Raw genomic sequence first — 21361 nt, forward strand, 5'->3', positions numbered from 1 at the left:
GTTTGTGAAGAGAAAACAGTTTGGTATAATCGACTGCAGAGAAAGTAGCTTTAGGTTTGCACTAGTTTATAGTCACAGAAAACTCAAATTGTGTTTTTTCCTCCATTACATTGAATAGCCAGTTTCTTTTCAGTTAAATGTTTTAAATCCTGCTTAACCAATGGGCCATTTTTCATGATCAGTAGACTACTTTTACTGTTAACACTTTATCCACATTTTTGTTCTATGATACTCAACATAAGACACCGTCTGAATGTAGGATTTCTGCTTATACTGGTCTTCTTCTTTTTTTTACCTTGTGGTTCTGCATTAACTTTGTTAGCATCTCAGTATTGCAAATTCAGATTTAACAGAAAATCTGGACAAGGAACTGCAAAACGAACATTAAAAGCAATTTTAGTCTATCTTTATTTTAATAATGGACTATAATGTGACTGGGGCTGTATGTAATAGTAGAACTGAGAAATATAACCTGACTTCTTGTACGTAGATCTTTCTGTTGTTTTGGGACTATGGCTCATGGCGTTACTGTTTTGCATCACTCTCACTGCCCTCATGAGCCTTTTTCCCAGTTAAATAGCTAAAACATAGAGTAGCCTGTGGCTCCAACCCACCAATAAATGTCTGGTGAACATAATGGGACATTTAAGCCAGATAGCTACTTCCCTCAGGGGGTGGAAACCAAAACACAGGCAGCTAAATGTGTTTGGCTTAAACCACGGAATTGACTCTATTATTGTGGCTGCTGGATGTGTAAACAACGTAAACAAACCACAGTGCTGATGTATGAACTAATTTATTGAAAATGGGATAGCAGAGAAAGTACACTGCAACATTAAAATCAAAATTACATGTTTTTGGCGCAACAGATCAGGAAAAAGATTTATTGGGGTGTGGTTTCAAACTCTTCAAAGATTTCACAATCTAACTTTCTGCGTTCAGTTTGGTTGAACTGTCACAACTGATGTTTTCCAAACACAACAATTTTCAGATATATGAATTAAGAGTAGGAGAAATAAAATAAAAGCTGTGTTTCTTTGTTAAAGAACATTATTGCTGATGTAATTTAACTGTTTTTGGAGGGACAACTGCACTGATGTGATCTTGTATTGGATTGATTGAGTATTAAATCTAGCAGATAAGGATTGAATTAAAACCTTTCTTTCATAGTGAAGCCTTGTTAAAACATTGGTCAATTTATTATTATTTGTTCCCACAACAAATCAATATAATTTTCATTAGGTTATATTCAAACGGTATCTAGTGTTGTGCATTGTTGTCATAACGCAATGCCGACCACGCCCACTTAGAAATCGGTTTTATTCTCTCAATGAAGCCTACAGTGTGAATAATAGTTTGTTTTGGAGCTTTATAATGAATTTATATCATAATGTGGCTGTGGTTTTCATCTCATCACCTGTATCAGCCTCCAAACATTAATCAACATCACAAATACATCACACATATGCAAAGAAGACAACACGTGTGGAATTATCATATTTATTCTATTCATATGAGGTGACATTTCTCCGACATGAACAGCTACAATGAAAACAGACGTTTTCCACATTGTGCATTGAATCAATATTAAATGTCAGGGAAATGAAGTTACACAGACTGATTATTGGACATGTTCTTGATTACTTTATACAGTTGATGAATTATCAATTAGTAAATTAAACCTTTTATTACATTATGTCAGACAATGCCTTGCCGTTTGAAAAGCAAGAATATGATACAGCTACAGCGTGGAAGAGTCCAACCAGTCGCACAGATGGACGGAGCCACTGTTTAGAGATCAGATCAAAAGGCTTCAGCCAAACAAAGGACATCGTGTGTAAACTGTACCTAAACCATTTAAGACCTGGGCTGACTTCTCTCTTTCCTTCCCGAGGCTGAGCTTAAGTGGTACAGGAAGCCAAAAGTTGAAGCAGCCCTCAGCAAGCAGGAGAGGAAAAAGTGCTTAGGGGGTTGTTTCTAAATGAACACGGCTGCGGTGAGATGAAACACAAACGCAGCAGCAGGATCAAAGTTTAGGAGTTTATCGAGAGCCAACTTGGTAAATGCTGCTTCTGAGCTGCGCAATGCTTGCAGGAGAAAATATAAAAATCAATCAGAAGTGGATACCTTTTCTTTTTCCTCTGTACACAAGCATGCAATGATGATGTGGAGACACTAAAAAATAATTCCTCAAATCATCCACCACCTCACTTTCACTTTACTGCATGAAAGCGTCTTTTTTTTAATATTTCAAGCAATTTCCACAGAGATGAATTTTACTTTGGCAGGTCAGTAATAATCATACTTCTAATAAATAGCTAGAGTGGCTCATTTACCGCAGGCTGAGTGTCAGTGGTCGTCTGTCAAATGGCTGAAGCGAGAAACTCTCGAGTTTCCTTGTTTGTTTTCTAAATCTTTTCTGACCCCAAAAGGAGAAGAAGAAGGAGAAGAGAAGAGAGGAGAGAGGGGGGGGGGGGGGGTGGAGAAAAGATGCTCAATGATTTCTAACTCCCCCCAGCGTCATCTCCTCCCTCCACCTCCCACACAGCTTCCTCCCCGCTCTTAGTTCTCCAGTTTGAGCTGTGCAAAGTTGTTGGCCATCTGTAGCGCCTCCTGCAGGCACAGTGTGTTCCTGCCTGTGGCCTGGGCCGACATGTCCTTGCCGCCTCCTTTGCCGTCCAGCAGGGGACACAACTCCTGAACCCACTCGCTGGCCTTCAGACCACGGTTGGCCACATCCTGGGTGTTCAGGGGAAGAGCGGTGAAGAGGTTAAGAGCTGCTGCAAATCCAGCACTCACAGAGAAAACTGTTCAACTGAGTTAGTACGTTTACATGCACAGCTAAGTCGAACTCGATTTGAGCGTCTCGTTGGGAGTTCTGTCCTTCTCCCAGTTTACATGCAACAGGGAAAATCGGATAAATGATGTCGATGATGGCGTTATGCGTTGTTTCAGTGGGTTAATACGAACCCCTGTCCACTGGACTTTTCTGTCACCGAGTAAAAAAATGGAAATAAATAACTTAAAGTTCTCAACAACAGTTCCCAACCGGACGCACCGGTTCGGGCTGACCATATACACAAATGACTCAAGTTGGGTCAGTCGACCGGCTTCCTTTTTCCCCCCCCCCCCCCCCCCCAAACACATCTTCTCGCTGGTTGCACTGTGTGTAATGCATCAGCCCGGGCGCTTTTTCCTTTCTTTTGGCCGGGTTCAGTCCGGCTTCTATGCTACATTTTATGCCGTCTCTACTGTTGTGAAGCCTGCACACATGCACAGTCCTGTATTGAATTTACCTGGGGCACGCTCTCTCTGGACTATATCCCTTCAGAACACTTGGATTGCAGTGGGCGAGCAGTGTGGAGGAATATTAATTATTAATTAATTATGGTTTTTGTGTAGTTTTATGGATGTTTTTGTGTTGGGCGCTATTGACTCTCATATAAAGTTTTTGTTGGACTACGAACCGGCCTCCCGGGTCTCCAGATGGAGGAATAAAAAACTACTCCGGAGTATTCATCAGAATGAGGGTGAGTCACAAATGACTGAATTTCATTTTTTTTGTGAACTATTCCTTTAAGGCAATTTTTCAACTGTCATGTCAACGTACTGAATGAGTGAGACTGTGCGTTACCTGAGGGACTTGACACAGACAGGTGATCTTGCCGGCGTCTGGGTCCACGGTGAAGAGCATGGCGGCGGTCTGAGGGGATTGTGTCTTCAGCAGCTTCAGTGACTCATTCAGAGCCTGAGAGGAAGAATAGGAGGGAGGGAGAGGGAAGGAAAGAGAAGGAGGAGAAAGAGTAGAAACAAGGAGTAAAGAAAGAAAAACAAGTCCCCCTAATCAGCTCTATTGATGTCTCAAGGTCAGAATTAATGGGCCACAGAGCTGATTTGGTCCTGTGGCAATAACACAACGAGATAAGCTACAAAACTGCCTGAGAAAATGTGCAATACCGCAGAGATAAAGTGAATTTTAATACTGTTTACACTTTTCATTTGCTCCAGGAGGCTGGTGGACGTCTTGGAGTCTGAATTATAGATTCACTCTGTGTCTAATAAAGGACATCTTTTACAAGGATGTGGTTGATTTTCTGTTCATTTTACAACACATTTAAATATGCTAAATACATTTTTAAAAAAAGCTCTCACCTTAGCTGAGGCTCCGGTCTCCATCTCCATAATGAGCAGCGGCTGGTTGGGACTGCTCTCGATCACCTCCTTGGTCTTTTCCAGGACTCTCTTCTGGATGTCGGCCTTGTAGCTGCGGTCCAAGTCGTCCATGATCTTCTTCAGGCCCTTCAGGGTTTCCCTCATCTCGTCCTTCTGCCACTGAGAGATCACTGCTGTGCCTATGGACTGCAGGGAGGACGGACAAGTTGGCACCGCAGCACAGAGTAGCTCTGGCATCATTTGGTTTTATTTTACTTTTTTGTCTTTTTTTTTTTTATACCTCAGTCATGTCGGCGATCTCTTTCTGCATGTCCTTGTTGGGGGCCGTCTGCTGCTTCACCTTCTCTCCGAGTGCGGAGAGAGACTGATGCAGGGCATCGGCTTTCCTCAGGGCCTGATCAATGTGAGATGCAGAGCGTTGAAAAGGTGAGTGAGTGAGAGATGAGGAGAAAGAGAAATAAATGCAGAGAAGGATACAGAAAGAAGGAAAGAGAGTGTAGAGAGAGTGAAAGAAAGAAGGCAAAAAGATAAAGAGGAGGATCAAACGACAATTGTCGGCTAAAAATAGTAAAGATTAATTTGTCCTCAGGGTGCGGAGACAGGAGAAAAATGCAAAATGCTAATTTCTAGCTCCAAGATCAAAACAAGTCAAATAGGAGCTTAATTAGTGTTTTTGTCACTGTGGCAGTTTTCCTCAGCAGGTACCAAAATGATCTGGGAGACATTTTTATTTAACCAGTCAGATCAGATTAACACACCTTGACCAGTCATTATTTAACATTAGATTGACACAAACTGTGGCTTCCTTTAAAATACAGACTAATCTCTGTTCTACAAGTGTAGTGTGTGGAGGAGCATGAAGTGTGTGTGTGTGTGTGTGTGTGTGTGTGTGTGTGTGTGTGTGTGTGTGTGTGTGTGTGTGTGTGTGTGTGTGTGTGTGTGTGTGTGTGTGTGTGTGTGTGTGTGTGTGTGTGTGTGTGTGTGTGTGTGTGTCTCCTGACCTTCTGGGCCTCTGCTCCTGTCACAGCTACAATGCGGCGGATGCCCTTAGCGATGGCCTCCTCTGAGACGATGACAAATGGTGCAGCGTGACCCGAGTTCTGCAGATGGCTGTAGATAAGAGGAACCCAACAGCACATTACCAACCAACAGCGTTTGTGTGGGAGGCGGACGAGGAGAAGGAGGAACAGGAGCGGTGGTGAGAAAAGCTTGACAAAACAGCAGCAGCAGCAGCAGCAACAACAACAAGGGATTCTTTGAAGTGGCTGCACATTAAAAACAACATCAAAGACAACATCAGGAAGCGCAGCAACCATTTACTAAATCCTGAAGCGGGAATGAGATGGTTGGTGATGGTGGGACTTGCAATTAAAAAAACAAAACTTCAAGCAAATGTGTCCTCCAGTGCTTCAATCTGCACCAGTTCTGCACCAGTTCTGCACACTTGCAGGGTAGTTAGAAACTCCTACACACGTTAAGCGCAGCTCGGAAATCGTTCCGACTCCGTAAAAATGAAAATGAAAAGTCCTCCTATAATCTATGTCAGAGTGGGGACGTCTCGGCATTCAGGTGAATTTTACAGCCGGGAGCAGACACTGTAAAAGTCAGTGGAGCAAGTCTAATCGCTGGCGAGAGCTCTACAAAGTGTTCAAGGCCTCGTCTGCGCAGGGACGCGAGAGCCTCACTGTAAAGAGCCACAAATCCAATTAATGGGTTCTGCTTTGGACACCACTGCTGGGGCAGGTCTGGCTCTTCTCCGGGCTGCTGGCTTCATGCAGATGGCGGCATTTAGTCTTGTGCTGTTGCACGCTTTGACTTCAGATAGGATGCACACACACAGCCACCAGCAGGAAGTCAGACACCATGAGAAACACACACACATACTCAAATCAGGAGATCTGCTATGAAGTGTCAACATGTTTGCATCTCATCATGCCAATGCACTTGCTCATTATGTGCAATGACAGACAAGTATAGAGTAAAATGTGAGTAAAAAAATAACCTCACAAAAAGCAGGTGAAATTAAAAAACTGACACATTAACAGTAAGGTGTGTGTTTCAAACTCAATCCAACCCAATCAGGACGGATATCTAATAAATTATCCATTCTATTTGTTCAAAAATGTACCTTAAAGGGAAGTTTTCAAGTGTTTAATAATGGATAAATATTCTGCTTTAGGCAAATGCAACTTTATTATTCATTATTGTCCAGAAACGACTTCACTGCATTTAGGTTCATGCTCATGACCAAAGCTGATTCATCTCTAGCAAACTATCAGGCTAAAAGCCAATGTAACACAATGTGAATAGAATAGAGACGGATCTTCACAATCTGTAACACAATGTGTGTTAAGCATGTGTCAAGAAAAACAAGGGGGTTAAAAAAATGCATTAATGTGTTACATGTCAGTATCACGCTAAATGACTATACCCATGATGCACCAGCTGGGGTTAAAGGAAAACCTGTATCAGTGCTAAGGCTCAGTTCACTGTTAGTTAAGTGAAACACAATCACTGCTCAATCACTAGACAGTGATTAACTCAGTATCCCAGTGATGCTACATATTACTTCTTTTTCTGAATTAAAAGTTCTGCACTCACGGACAAGACATGAGTGAAAACAAGGTTCTTCCGGTTTGTCAATTACAAACTAACACAGAGGAGTGAAGTGAACAGACTGTGGCAGAAATGGATGAAAGGAGAAATAAGGCGTCGTACTCACGTTCCACCACAAAACTCGATGGAGGTGAGGGAGCCGGCGGTGCTGGTGGGATCCTTCAGCAGCTCCTCGACGGAGATACCGATGGACACAACTCGGACGGGGTCGGGGTAGGTCTCATCAAACACGGCACGCAGACCCTGGATGGCCTTGGCCTCTGCCAGGGGGGCATCCATTGCGTAGACTGGCTGCAGCGTTTTAGAAATGTACATTTAGTCATTTGGCAGAAGCTTTTAAGCAAAGCAGCTCAGAAGTGAAGCAAAACAGTAATATTTATATGGAGTTAATATTCAGACTGAAGTATTGACAAAGAAAAGAAGAGACCATGCGTCCCTTTATTCAATTTCATTTAAGAGGCATTTAAACTCCACCATGTGAATGATTTTTTTCCAAACTGACCTTAGCTTCTCTTATCATGGCGCAGGCGATCTCCTCAGTGCGGCGCACCTCCCCCGTGCTCAGGGCGCCTTTAGCAGTGAAATCAAAGCGCAGGCGGTCGGCAGCGACCAGGGAACCCCTCTGGTCAGCCTCTCCCAGGACGCCTCGCAGGGCGAAGTTCAAGATGTGCGTGGCAGTGTGGTTGCTCATGATCGGCTTTCGACGAGCCTGGAGAAAAGGAAACAAAAAAAAAACGTGGATTGAGGTTTTGTTGGATAATAAAACAGGACCGTGCTCAGGATGTGTGACTGTTCTCACCTCATCTACTTGTAAGGTGACGCGATCTCCAACCTTCAGCTTTCCGTATACGGTTCCCACATGGAGAACGTAACCTCCTCGGACCTGCGTGTTCTTCACTGTGAACTCCATCCGCTGAGGAAAGAGGACAGAGACGCAGCACGATGAGATGTGATGTTGAGTAGTCGAGACATAAAACTTCCAACCAATTTAGTGAGAAAACTTGCTGATGCCTTTTGTGTTGTGTTCTGGCATTTGGACATAAATTGTAGTGATTTTAAAACTTAACGCCTCAAAGTCTTTGAAGCGCTTTAAGAAACTTGTCAGATACCGACGAGAACAAGTCAAGTCAGACAGGGTTGAACAAGTCTTCATATCCTTGGTACAAATGAGGGTCGTTAGAAAAAAACATCAAGGCCGAGTAAAGAGAGAAAAGAAAAGAGGCATTTAAATTGACTCATTTTTTGACAGACGCCCATCTGGAAACTATGATATGAATGTGTCCTCATGCCAGTTCTCAGCGCTCTCGCTCGCGGGACAAAGACGAGAACAACTCATCATCTTTTACCTTTTCTTTCTGTCAAAACTGTGTTATTTTCTAAGGCAGCCGTTGTCGCCTAGAAACAGGTCCGTTTCCTGCAGACATCATCTCCACCAGCTATCAGACCCTCCAGTCACTATATAAACAAATGTTAAAACAGCAAAGTGTCCGCTTTGAAGATTAGCGTAATTATCTTTTCTCCCACATTTTAAAAGTCAACAAAAAAGGTGATTTTTTTTTGCTTTGGAGGCAAATTTGGTTTTTGTTTGTCGCTGCAACGTGGCGGCTCTGTGGTCAGGACCAAACCAAAACGACCAGCTCCGGAGACGACGGCCGTTTAAAACCTCGGACCTCTTCGACAGCATCAGCAGAGCTAATTAAAACCCACGGAGCAGTTTTCTGTGTTTCTGTTCCACTCACGTCCTCTGTGCTGTCGTCCTCCCGGAGCATGAAGCCCTCGTCGAACGTCTGTCCGCCCTGCTCGGCGTAGAAGGACGTCTGGTCCAGCAGCACGCCGCACTCCTGCCCCGTGGTCACCTCGTCGCAGAAGGCGCGCTCGCGACGCAGGGCGAGCACGGTAGCTGTGGTCTGCTGAAACTCTACACACACACACACAAACAAACAGGATGAGGGTCAGTACATTGAGCATCCCACCGAACTTATGGTCTGTAAAGAGGACGTGAGCGTCACTGACCGTAGTTGCCGTTGTCGTCTGAGGTGTATTTGTATTTGGGAGCGTCGTCTGTGGCCGCGACGTTCTTGTTCCTCAGCTCCTCGATGGCGTAGATGTCCAACATGATGTGGTCCGCGTCTCCGGCGCCCTTACCCTGAGACTTCAGCTGCACAAACAAACAAGTGTAATTGTTCAGTCAAAACAAACTTAAGCTCTTCATGAGAAACAGATGGATGATTAATCGGAAAAAGGAACAAGTGAAAGACTATCGTATAGAAACAAACATCTAAATTTAACATTTTCCTTTCACTACATTCTTTGTTTAACGGACATATTTTGTGAGTGTGTTTGCATAAGACAATAACAATCAGACTTGGGGGTTTGTGAGTATCGATAAGCTCCAGCAATATTGGTTTTGCTCTTGGTACTAGAGGAATTAATAAAATAAATTTCCTGTCTGTTATTACAACTTAAAGGTTTTCACACACACGGGCAACTCCCACAAACAGAGAGAGACCCTGCTCTTAATGACTGTGGTGGAAACAGCTAAAGGTTTTAAAGTGAGGTTAAGGTCAAGGGGCGTCGAGTGGCGCAGTAGGTCGAGCAGGCGCCCCATGTGTAGAGGCTATAGTCCTCCCTGCATGTCATTCCCCCTCTCTCTGCCTCCTCATTTCCTGTCTCTCTCACCTGTACTATCTAATAAAGGCAAATGAAGGTGGAGGAATAAACTGATTAACTTGCAGCTCATCTTAACATCGGTTAATGATGAAAAATGAAGCAATCTTCTGTTCTTAGTTTTTTGGCCCTTACAAAAACTCCATTAAAGCACTGGATCAATAGAAGTATCAGTATGATTAAGATTGTAACAATACCCATATCTAATCATACATACTGCACTGTAATTAAAAAAAGTGAGTGCACTGCCACTGATAATGATAATGTTCAATGTTTAACAGCAAAAAGTGTCACAAACAGGCTTCATCAACACACCAGTGGGCGCAATGAACAAAGACTCGCCTGATTAAAAAAATATTTGGTTATGTTCAGTTTTTGTTTTAATCTCATCTATAAAGTTTTAAAGTTGAATGTGCAGCTGATGATCAAACTGCAGAGATAATGTGCTGCAGTCCAGCAACATGAAGCAGAAACTCAAATGTTTTCAACATCTAGTAAAAACCCACGACCCAGAGAACTGAGGCTGTTTGAGAGCAGTGTTAGTGTGTTGTTCCCAATCAAGTGCACACAGACTGTGTTGTGTTGGACGGCAGTGTGAAGCTGCAGACTTACAGAAAAGAAATCAATCCTTCTGCTAAATCAAACAACAGGGGGATTAGAACGGGGCTGTAAAGTAAATGGGGATTTATTTAAACAGCAGGTGCACGGCTTCTGAGTCTGACTTACGATGCAATACTGCAGAACGCTGACACAAGACAAAACAATACACACACACACATGGGACTGGGCCCAAAACACTGCACGGTGGTGGAGTTTCTCTCTCTCTTGGAGCAGTCAAGTCCATATTAAAAGCAATCAGTGCCTATCAAGAGGGTTTTCACTCATCATCACCATCCACTCTCTCCTCACCTGAGCTGCCTTCTTCTCCTCCTCGAAGGCGGCCAGGTCCACAGCCATGCCCTTCTCCTCGGCGATGAGGGAGGTCAGGTCCAGAGGGAAACCGTATGTGTCATACAACAGCCATGCGGTGTCACCTGCACACACACACACACACACACAGACAGAAGATGCTGATTTATATGCAGGAGCTGCGTGTGTCTGAAGCAACAAACACCTCGAGACTCGTGTCCTCCAGTCAAACAGTAAACCTGCTGCTGATACAAATGATGGGGTCGTTATTTGCATAAATCAATGCGACGTTAGAAAAGGCCAGGGTCTGCTATTATTGTGTTTACAACAATGAAAATGCATTTTGCAAGTCACTGTCTGTGAAGAGACTTGTATTCTGGCATTTGAAGCGTCCATTCTGTCTGAGTCCACAAACGATGCTGTCACCTCCTGGGACAGAGGAGAGATAAATTGCAGGTCGACAACAGTCCGTCGAAGAAATCCAATAGAAAGAACACCAATTATCTCGAAGGAGGTTTTCAAAAGGAGAGCTGGATCATGTGCCTCAATTTGCTATCATTTGAATTCATGATTAGGATTTTAGCTTTAATTGTTTTTTTCTTTTTAATTTCAGCCTCGTGGCTACTGTCAATCAGGGCAATTTTGTTAATTTATTGAAGACATTTTACAGGCAACATGGAGGACTTCCATTCTTTCATTTTTTCACATCTTTTTATCCCTCCCACAATCCCACACCACCCAAAGGAGAGTGATTCTCATTGTACGCATAGTAATCAGAGCAACTTTTGAATACAGGATGATTTTTGAGGCATTTTCATGACTGTCAGGAAGATGGAGAGATCCATAATGACAACATAAATGTTCTGATTGGATTAAAAGAAAAAATACAATGGAGGATGCTGATCGACACAAACCTCTGCTCGGACATACAGTATAAAGTGTCTTGAGTGAACACGTGTCTCACCTGGGATGGTCTTGCTCTCTCCCAGGGTCGTGATCTTCCTGTCGAGGATGCGGCGCCCTCTGCTGAGGGTTTTCAGGAACTGTTCCTCCTCCTCATTAATAACGTCCTTCACCATTTCTGGGTCTTTCTTCAACTCTGGGAAAGCATCGCCCTGGAGAAATGAACAGAGTGTATGGTCGATGGAAGGAGGGAGGGTAGAAGAGGAAGAGGAAGAAGAAGAAGAAGAGAGATGTGATGAAAATGAGAAGAGAAAAGAGGGAAAGGAGACTGGCCATCATTTAAAGTGTTGCAGCATCGACCTGGTTGGGAGAACATTACCAGGATTTTTCAGAGATGCATTTACATTTGGTCTTAAACGCCTCAGTAAAGTAAATTCACCTCAATCTGTCACCATCATTGTGGCACTCAGGTAGTCAGCGCGTATGGCCCGTGTCGAAAAAATGCCAACACACTACACACACAACCACCCACAGTTGATTTAAGCCGATACTGCACTAAAGTGACTTTCAGAGCTGAGAGAGTATATCCCACGATTCAGTTCTGTCTGCTGCGCTATTTCAGGCCAGTTGCTGGCAGTAATGTGTGTGTATAAGCTGATTTCAGGAAACAGGCAGCGAAAGACAGACACGATGAAGGTGAAGCCGAGCTGAGACGCTGCACTCGCCATGAATATTATTATAATCCAGACATTACCTCACTGTGGCAGAACCATAGGTGGTTATTATTATCGTCCCCCTATATCGAAATCTACTGATCTGGATGACATTCAGTGTATCCATTTATAACATATATCACATAATTTTTATCATTAATCTGGAAAAAAAAATCCCAAGAGTCCTTGAGCAGGTGCTTCCATAATAATAAATTGTTATTGTATTTGCATGAGGCGCAGATGTGTCCCAGTTGTGCTAAACCTCCAAACAATTACCAGGCCAATTATATATCCCGTTTCATATTTAACATAAACTCATGCAAATGTTAAATGGAATTCATTTTGCTCCATTTATACAAAATGTGAAACTAAAACTAAACCCTGCATGATTAATTTGGAAGCTTTTAAATTACAATTTCTTTGAAAATGATCAATAAAGTCTTCAGTGTGAAAGCATAATAATGCAAACTTACATTACCTAAACAACTTCTGTTAAAATTATTTCAACTGACAATCAAAGCAAACCAATCAGACATGATGACTTTGACTCCTTTTCTCATCCATCATGTCACTTGCCTCTGCAGCCCTGCACTCAGATCAATTCAACTGTGTACCTACTATAAAAAGTGACAAGTTTGAACTAATACCATACACATAACAAGAATTTGGTTCTTTCATTAAAACCCCCATGGTTTTGCACCAATGCTTAATGATGTGTTTATTTTCTTCAATCTCTTTTCCTTCAGGAAAAACCAGTGAGAGCAGGAGGCTTCCTGTGCAGAACCGGCCGAACACTCAATAAGACTCAGTCGAGACCAAAAAAACCAAACAAACAAGCTTAATGAGCAACATCAAATCCTGTTGGTCTACACATGATTCAGGTTTTCACACCGACAGCCTGTGCACAAACACACCGAGGTAAAAACAAGGAAGTAAATCTCACCAGGGATTCAACCACCACATCCACCAGAGAGGCGAAGAAGCCTCTCTGAGCTCCCAGCTTCTCGTGGGAGTAACGGACGGCACGACGCAGGATCCTCCTCAGCACGTAGCTGAAACATGATGGAAACAACACAGACTTCAGATTCAGAATTACTTTATTACAATCACATCTAAATAATGATCTATAATCCCATGTATTGCAGTATGTTATATCTCACCCTCTTCCTGTGTTGTCAGGACGACCACCATCCGATAAGGCGATGGTGATGGTGCGGGCGTGGTCGGCCAACACGCGGTAGGCCATGTCGATGCCGTCAGCGTCCTCGGCACCGACTTTACCAGTGTAAGCGCGAGCACCTGTGCCCTGGAACAAACCAACACACGAACAAAGATGAGACTGTGAAGGAGATCAGACGCCTCCAACGGTAACGCCATCAGCAAATGTTTAATAAGCTCAACCACAGGCTGTCATACGTTTATTCACCCTTGTTTAAAATGGGTTTTTTTTTATTCAACACATGTTAATATTTGAATCGTTGATGTTAGGTCTTGGTCTCCTCTTTTTCTTTTTGCACATTAACAAACTGTTATTATTTTATACAATATGGGCCGGATCTACTAAATGTTTGCGTGTATAAACTTGATTGCACACGTAAACATGTTGAAACTGATCTACTAACCGGGCGCACCAAGGATTGCGTCTCTCAAACGGGCAAAATAGCAAGTGCAATCCATTTAACGCATTTGCCTTGATGAATATGGCATTATGGGCGTTTCTGCCAGAACGCGCAAAATATTGGGAGGAGTAGATGCAAACAGATTTATTTAGCACACGCAATATGATTTACAAAACAGATTGCGGTGGCAATTTTTGCTTCTTTATTAAGCACGTTTGAAAGGCAGGTATTAACTGGCTATTGGTGGAAACGATTACCACGCGCAAAACCCTCATTTAAATACTGCGGTTTGCGCGTGCTGGAATTTAGCGGGTTACTTTTAGTAGATCACTGTGGGTCATTGTGCTTATTTCTACCTTGAACAGTGCAATAAAACATCAAATGATCAATTCTAGTAAGCAGCTGACTTGTAGGCCTGAGTCTTTATAAATGTACTTGAATTATGTGAAATAATTACAACTTAAAAGTTCCAGTACTGAGGAATCACCGGCCCCAAACTTTGATGTGCAGGTAAACTTGTGCATTAAATGTTCATCAGCTTTGAACTGCTTTAGCTGACAGATGAAATCCTCCTAATACTTTCATAGTCTCGGTTACACAAGTTTTGATCATCTCCGTACCTTCTGAATGGCTTCAAAGTACGGCACGAAGAGATCCGTGTCGTAGTTTGACATTTTGTTCTGCAGCACAGACACCAGGCGCTCCAGACCCATCCCTGTGTCGATGCTCTTCTTAGGCAGCGGCTTCAGCACCGTCTCCGACTCTCTAAACGGGGCGGAGAGAGAGAGAAGGCAGTTTAAGACGCTGACTCACTGATCGGTAATTGCATAAATGTAATGTACGCGATAACGCAGTGGGATCGCACATGGAGTTTTTACTCATCTCGTCTCGTTTTCTCCTGAACATACAGTTTGTTTAACGTCAAACTTTTGTTCATCAGTCCTGGATATTCTCTTTCAGAAACCAGGTGAATGATCTTAGTTGCAAAGTTATCAGATTTCTTCAGCAGAATGTACTTGTATTTACCTACTGCTGTGTTTATAACATCTGATTACTTGTAAACAGCTTGTGAATAGCTATACAGTTCTTTGTGAGTGTACAGACACAGTGTGTTTGGTTCAGCAGCTCCACTACCTACTGTCCAAAACAGGTAATGGTTAAGGTGTGTTCAAATTCCATCATTAATTGTTCTTAATTCAAGGTTGTGCGAGGTTAATCAGTTTGTTTTGTTCACCTATCACTCGACTGGATGGTCGGAATAAGGAATGGAAGCAAATGTCTAAAGAAAAACAAACAACTCGGATGCAGAGAAGAAAGAGCTGAAAACATCTGATGTGATGGGCCATCTGGACATTGGAGCCTGAGGTCGACAACACTATGAATGAACATTTCACCGCCGCTGACAACAGCAGCAACAAAAACAGTCTGTGAAAGCTGAAAACTGAACTCTGGTGTTGGGCAAACAGCTGCACCACCAGAACTGGGATTTATACTAATGATTTTTACACAGCACAAGGACACGGGGTTATTATCTGATCATTTAGAGCATTTTTCAGTAGTTGCAGTGTTGACCTGACTTATTTAATCTTATTTCCTAGCAGGCAGTCTATCTATCTATCTATCTATCTATCTATCTATCTATCTATCTATCTATCTATCTATCTATCTATCTATCTATCTATCTATCTATCTATCTATCTATCTATCTATCTGAAAACAGGCTACAACTAAAAGCAGTAACAGCATCATTTGGCCCACAGATCATGCTCAAGGTGCTGGCCCTTATTTTTGCACTGATCATTAATTTGTGAGGTAGAGATACAGTCTTTTAGGATCTTTTAATGTTGTCTCATCTGTGTGTGTGTGTGTGTGTGTGTGTGTGTGTGTGTGTGTGTGTGTGTGTGTGTGTGTGTGTGTGTGTGTGTGTCCGTTACCTGTTGAACTGGATGAACACCAGGTTCCAGATCTCCAGGACGTTGGGGTCGTCCATGTTGACCAGGTGGGCGGCGTCTCTGCCTCCGATGCGGTCGTAGTGGATCTCACTGCAGGGACCGCAGGGACCGGTGTCTCCCATCTCCCAGAAGTTGTCCTTCATGCTGCCGGGCAGGATGCGAGCCTCCTCCATCCTGACAGAAACAAAAGCAGCACACAGAACAGAGAGGATTTCATTATATTCGTTCAATTAGTGAAGTTAAAAATGAAGTTGTTTAATGGTGTTGTGTAAAATTAAGGACACATGCTCCAGTGATTCATCAGACCCACACAAGATGTCAATATTTACAGAGTGACATTTTGTCATCATTTAAAAAATAATTACATAGGAGGAAAGGAAGAGAAAAAGAGTTGAGATATAAATTAGAGACTAGAGAGAAGACAATAGTCATTTATCATCAAAAACACCAACAGATGTTAGAAAACATCAGCTCTGCCTCATTAATCAGCAAAGAACATCACAATCTGAACACATCATCTACTCCACATGGAGCAGCATATTTTTGGTCCAAGAAGAAACTTTCTACTGCAAGTTGTTCTTGTTTTTCGTCTGTTTTGTGTTATAAAGTTATCCCGAATAAGCCTGTGGTGGAAATTTGCTACCTCTCCAGTCTTGTGGAAGAAATATGAACTGAATGTTTCGACTTCTTCACATAATCTAAATAAACAGTAAATCACTGCACCATTGAATCAACCAAATTAATGAATGTTTTCTTGTAAGGATAAGAGATAGATGATGTGAGACGGGAGCTGCAGAGGCAGAAACTTTTAGCCTGTTATAAATATGGTGTCTCCGAGGGACTGGAGGTGGAGAGGAAAAGAAGCCCCCCAGGGAGCGACCACACAATCTTATGCAATGGCTTTATATGGGGGAAGATAGACAGTAGATGTTGTGCAACACATTACGAGTATGATGCAAGATGTGTAAAAAGAGATGTAAATAAGCTATACAGTGCTCCCTGAAAATAATGCAGTGAATGGGCAATAATTTGTAGAGGGTGATGGTTGTTAACAATAAATCATATATACATCTTATTTTCAAGCTCGACTCACCCCAGGTCGATCCAGATCTGTTTGCACTCCAGGTCGGGCTCCAGGCCTGCATCCTCATGACCTCCGAAGTAGGTGACATACAGACGCTCTATAGGAATGCCGAGCTCCTGAGTCAGCAGCTCCAAGGCCATCTTACAGGCCAGTTGCTGCAGAGAGGAGGGGGCAAGATGCAGAATGAGCAGAGGGAAGAATGAGACCAGTGTCACCAATACACACAGCACCTGGATAACAAATAATTATGGTACGTAAATCACGTTGCTTCCTAATAATTTCAGCTGACACACACACAGCTGTTGATGAAATGAATGAGTGCTATAGCTGATACTGCTGAAAGTATAGTAAGATCATCTGCAGAACAGAAAGGCAAAATTATGTGTGGTAGTTTTGAGACTGTTTTTTCATTTAATTTGGTTTAAAAATTACTAAACAGTCCAAACATATCATTATTGAACATACAAACAACAAAACCCCAAACAACTACGGTAACAATTATACAAAACAAGACAAGGACACAGAATAAAAGGAAAAAAGGAAAGCTTTGAGGGCAGAGATTGAAGCAATCTTGTACATAAGCGCAAGGAAGGAAGTTTTGAGATTGTTGATATTTTTTCTGCAGGAGCAAAAGTTCATTTTTCATCTGTAAAATGTTGTAATTTAGTGTTTATCTTGGTTGCAAGAGATACTTATCAAGACTTTTGTTCAAAGCCTTGATAAGGCAGGAACAGGCAGATACATCAGTATATCTATTAAACATAAACGTCAGACTGAAAGAAATCCAGTATGAGTTGGATTATAACTGTTAGGTGACTAAAGGCAGACACATCTGAAAGGGGTGACATCATCATCATCATACCTTAAAGTAGTCGCCAAAGGACCAAGACCCCAGCATCTCGAAGAAGGTGTGGTGGTAGACATCTTTACCCACGTCGTCCAGGTCATTGTGTTTGCCGCCTGCACGGATACACTTCTGGGTGTTGGCTGCACGCCGCAGCCTGGCCATGGGGTGGGACGGGTCGATGGTGTTGAGAAAGATGGGTTTGAACTAAGAGAGAGGAGCACAAGAAGGTCATTGGTGTGAGTTGTTTCACTTTCGCTGCAAGAAGGGCTTAGAAATAAACGGGGATGCCTGTAGGGGAGAGACGTGGAGATGTTGTTGTACCTGGTTCATGCCGGCGTTGGCAAAGAGCAGCGTGGGGTCGTCCAGAGGGATGGTGGCTGACGAGTGGACGTACTGGTGCTCATAGCGACGGAAGAAGTCGATGAACTTCTGACGGATCTGAGCTGCACTCAAAGAGGAGTCCATTCTGAATCAGCTCTCTGGACAAAAAACACACCAGAGAAACAGAGACTGAAAACTGTGGGATTAACATAAATTGGTAAATTACAAATTACAGCTAAAAGCAAGAAACTGTATTGAACATGTAGCAAATTGCTCTCCAACATAGTTGGGACAACAAAAGGAAGACGAGTCACCCAAGAAAACCAGCTTTTCATGTTTAACAGGTCAAAAACATGGAACCTCAGCAGGTTAAGTATCTTTAAGTGCTGTTTGGTTAAAAACGCGTCATAAGACATAGACAATAGTTACAATCCAGTTTAACGAGCTCTGTTAATAAGATGAATGGACAAACACAGGAATAAAGCTCAAGGGTGTACTGTGCATGATCAGTGGTATATACTGTAAATAAAGATGATAACATGTTATTTTATGTTATCTCTTAGTTTTGCATCGAAGACCCTTGATACGTCAGGTAAATTCATTTCCAGTTGTTTTTTCTTTCTTTTCCAGAGGACTTATTGGTATAATACTTTATTTTAACCTTCCATGAATAGTGGTTCCGTACTTAACAACATACAGTGTAAATTATTTAATAAGCGTTTATATACTTGCATACTAGTGCTCAACATGGAGGTAAAGCATTAATGATTTATTAGATCACTATAGGATACATTTGTAAAATTATGTTGAGGTCAAAATTAAAAAAAAAAATCCATGGTATAATGGTATTTCTCAAACACTCAAGGTAACGTCTTGATTTATCCAACCACAGACCAAAATCCATAAATATCTGAAAAAACATAAAACGAAATAGGAAAATACTTTTGCTTGACAAATTGTTTTGGGTAAAAAAAAAAAAAAAAAGGAGAAAGAAAAATCAAAAATGACTGGCAGTTATTTTCTTGTCAGGTCAGTAATGAGCAGTGTGCGTGTCCCAACAAGATGCTTCAGTGGGGATATTCACTCCCCTCCACCCAATTGGCCTTTGGCTCCTCTCATAAACACACAGCAGCTCAGGAATCCTGTGAGGCAGGTGAGGCTTTTCATGCTGCAGTCACTGCACTAGTGTCATTATACCATTAACACATAGATCAGTGAGTTTAGGATCTGAATGTGTGGCAGTATGTCATATCGCTGCAATATTGCATCATTCAGCATATGGCTTTACAAGTCCTTTGCGCTCATCCTTCCTCAATCTAAAATGCACACAAACAGTCTTATGGGGCTTGAAAGCATTCAGGGAACCAACTGTTCACAGAGGACATACTTTCTACCTTTAGTCATTTTTAATAGTAATAGCTGCTTGCAAGAACAAATGACATCTTTGCCATTGTTGGGAAAACTGGCTGATTCCAGGTTCTCAAATGTGAGAACTTCGTTCTGCTTTCATTTTACATTTTATAACTTTGAAAACATTGCCTCAGATAAGATGATTGTGTTGTGAAAGGGACAAATAAATAGCATGCAAATAAAAAAAAAAGACATTGCATTCATTCTTGTCACAAGTCTGTAAAAACAGGATTTTTTCTGTGTCTCCATTTCTGGCCACAAGTTCCACTTTATAGTTCTTCAGCCTGTTTCCTCAGTTAAATTCCCACACCAAATTAAAGTGTATTTGAATTTCCTCTCCCGGGAGTTTCCTCTTTTTTTCTGGTGTGCCATTGGGTATGAGATACTATTTTTCTGTGCCTGCTTAGAGAGCCAACCACGTCGGAGGTGGAGGTGCATCAGTTCCAATTGAATTGTGATCTCCAATGCAAACTACTTTCAAAATTAAGGCAGAAATAAAAACTTAACTCCAAATGAGTTGATATTGTATGAAGCAAAATCCAACACTTTATATTTCTGAAGATTCTGAATTCAGTTCAACTTGTTTATCGTCTAATAAACAAGCACTATGACTGCTACCTGCAGCAAAAACACAGCAGAATTTAATTCCCATCAGTGACCTCCTCATTTGTAAACTTGCTGGCAAAGGAAACATCACAGCTGGTGCATCCAGCAGGCAGGGAGTAAACAGCCACTGTCCCCATGCTGACAACCAAACCACCCAGTTAGCAACAACAGAAAGTGGAGGCACTGGGGTGATGGGATGGAAATTTCAGTCACTGCCACAGCCTGTAAACTGTGTTGTTGAAGATTATAGTAGTAAAGCAGGTGGGACTTAACCAAAAACACCACAACTAGGAGCACAGTGGCCTTTACCTTAACATTTTAGGAGCGCAAGAGGCTTCATTATATAAAAGATGGAAATGCAGTTTGCAGTTTTAAACATACAAATCCAAATAGGGAGCAAAATGATTTGCATTTCTGCAATATCTACATTGACAAGAAGCTCAACTGAATCCAGATCAATGTGTATTGTCTCCATCAATCTTCCAAAATGTATAATGATTTTAAGATAGATAGATAGATAGATAGATAGATAGATAGATAGATAGATAGATAGATAGATAGATAGATAGATAGATAGATAACTAAACGTTTGACTAAAATCAGTTCTCCAATGTCACATTAGCAACCCTTGAGTACTAAAGACACACAGGGATTAGTGCCATAACATATGAAATAGTGCCACTCACATCTGACAAAATTAGTCAACCATTTCTTAATATTAAAAATGTTAAAACTGCTGCATATAACCGGGATGCCATGTCGTTGGACCGTCATCATCAGGTTGTAAACTGCTGTGTTGGACAGATCTTGTTGGACTAGCTGACGTTAGCAAGCTAAACGTTAGCAAGACCGGTCTGTTCAGCCCGAGGAGGAGATATAAACACACAGCTTTTTACATAAACCACCACGTCACTGAATGTAAAACTGAATGTTATTTTATTTTAACAGCACCTGAATGAATGATAATACTCACTGAAGTCGCTATTCTCGCAGAATGAATCAGGTAGTGCTCCCAAACACACTGCTTTAGCCCACGCTGCTCAAGACAGAAGGAAAGCACAGAGGACCGTGGACACGCCCAAGGCGGACGCCTATTGGTCCGGAGCGCCATTACGTCACTGAAGGCGAACGTCTATTGGTCAATTCCGCTGTCAATCTTCGCCAAGCCCGCCACATCACTGGTACAAACTTCCCACTGATGGCTGATGCAATGAAAAAGACACCGGTGTTAATACATAATCTATCAGTGATCAATAAAAGAAAGGTTTATGCTCGAGTTTTTGAAGAAAGATAGTTGGAGACAGTCGTTGCTAAAAAATAAAAAAATAAAAAATTATAAAAGGTTTACGTGTAATCGTTTTATTTTGTCAATAATAATTTATCATCGTTTCATCTTACAAAAAATAACATGAAAAGTATTTACAAACTGTCTGATAATTTGTTATTTTGTGACATAATGTTGTTGTTTACTAAAACCATTCACACTATATAATAATATAATTACAACCGATGTAGTTTTTGTTCAGTGCAGCTCATTTGCG

General features: G+C 41.9%; 1 protein-coding gene across 1 annotated transcript; it reads right to left on the minus strand.

The window, feature by feature from the left end:
- Positions 1-1486: 1486 nt before the first annotated feature.
- On the minus strand, positions 1487-20888 carry aars1 (alanyl-tRNA synthetase 1). The gene is made up of 20 exons (XM_083974197.1): positions 20794-20888; positions 17805-17962; positions 17499-17687; positions 16646-16791; positions 15535-15726; positions 14221-14365; positions 13142-13287; positions 12925-13033; positions 11330-11480; positions 10366-10490; positions 8803-8947; positions 8529-8707; positions 7589-7702; positions 7292-7498; positions 6896-7080; positions 5175-5283; positions 4454-4567; positions 4153-4359; positions 3635-3748; positions 1487-2739 (listed from the first exon to the last, which is right to left on the minus strand). Exons 2-20 carry the CDS (start codon positions 17946-17948, stop codon positions 2563-2565), a joined length of 2898 nt encoding a protein of 965 aa, XP_083830323.1. The 5' UTR covers positions 17949-17962; positions 20794-20888; the 3' UTR covers positions 1487-2562.
- Between the last annotated feature and the right edge of the window lie 473 nt (positions 20889-21361).

The sequence above is a fragment of the Trachurus trachurus genome (genome assembly GCF_905171665.1).
Source record: "Trachurus trachurus genome assembly, chromosome: 6".
Lineage (NCBI taxonomy): Eukaryota > Metazoa > Chordata > Actinopteri > Carangiformes > Carangidae > Trachurus > Trachurus trachurus.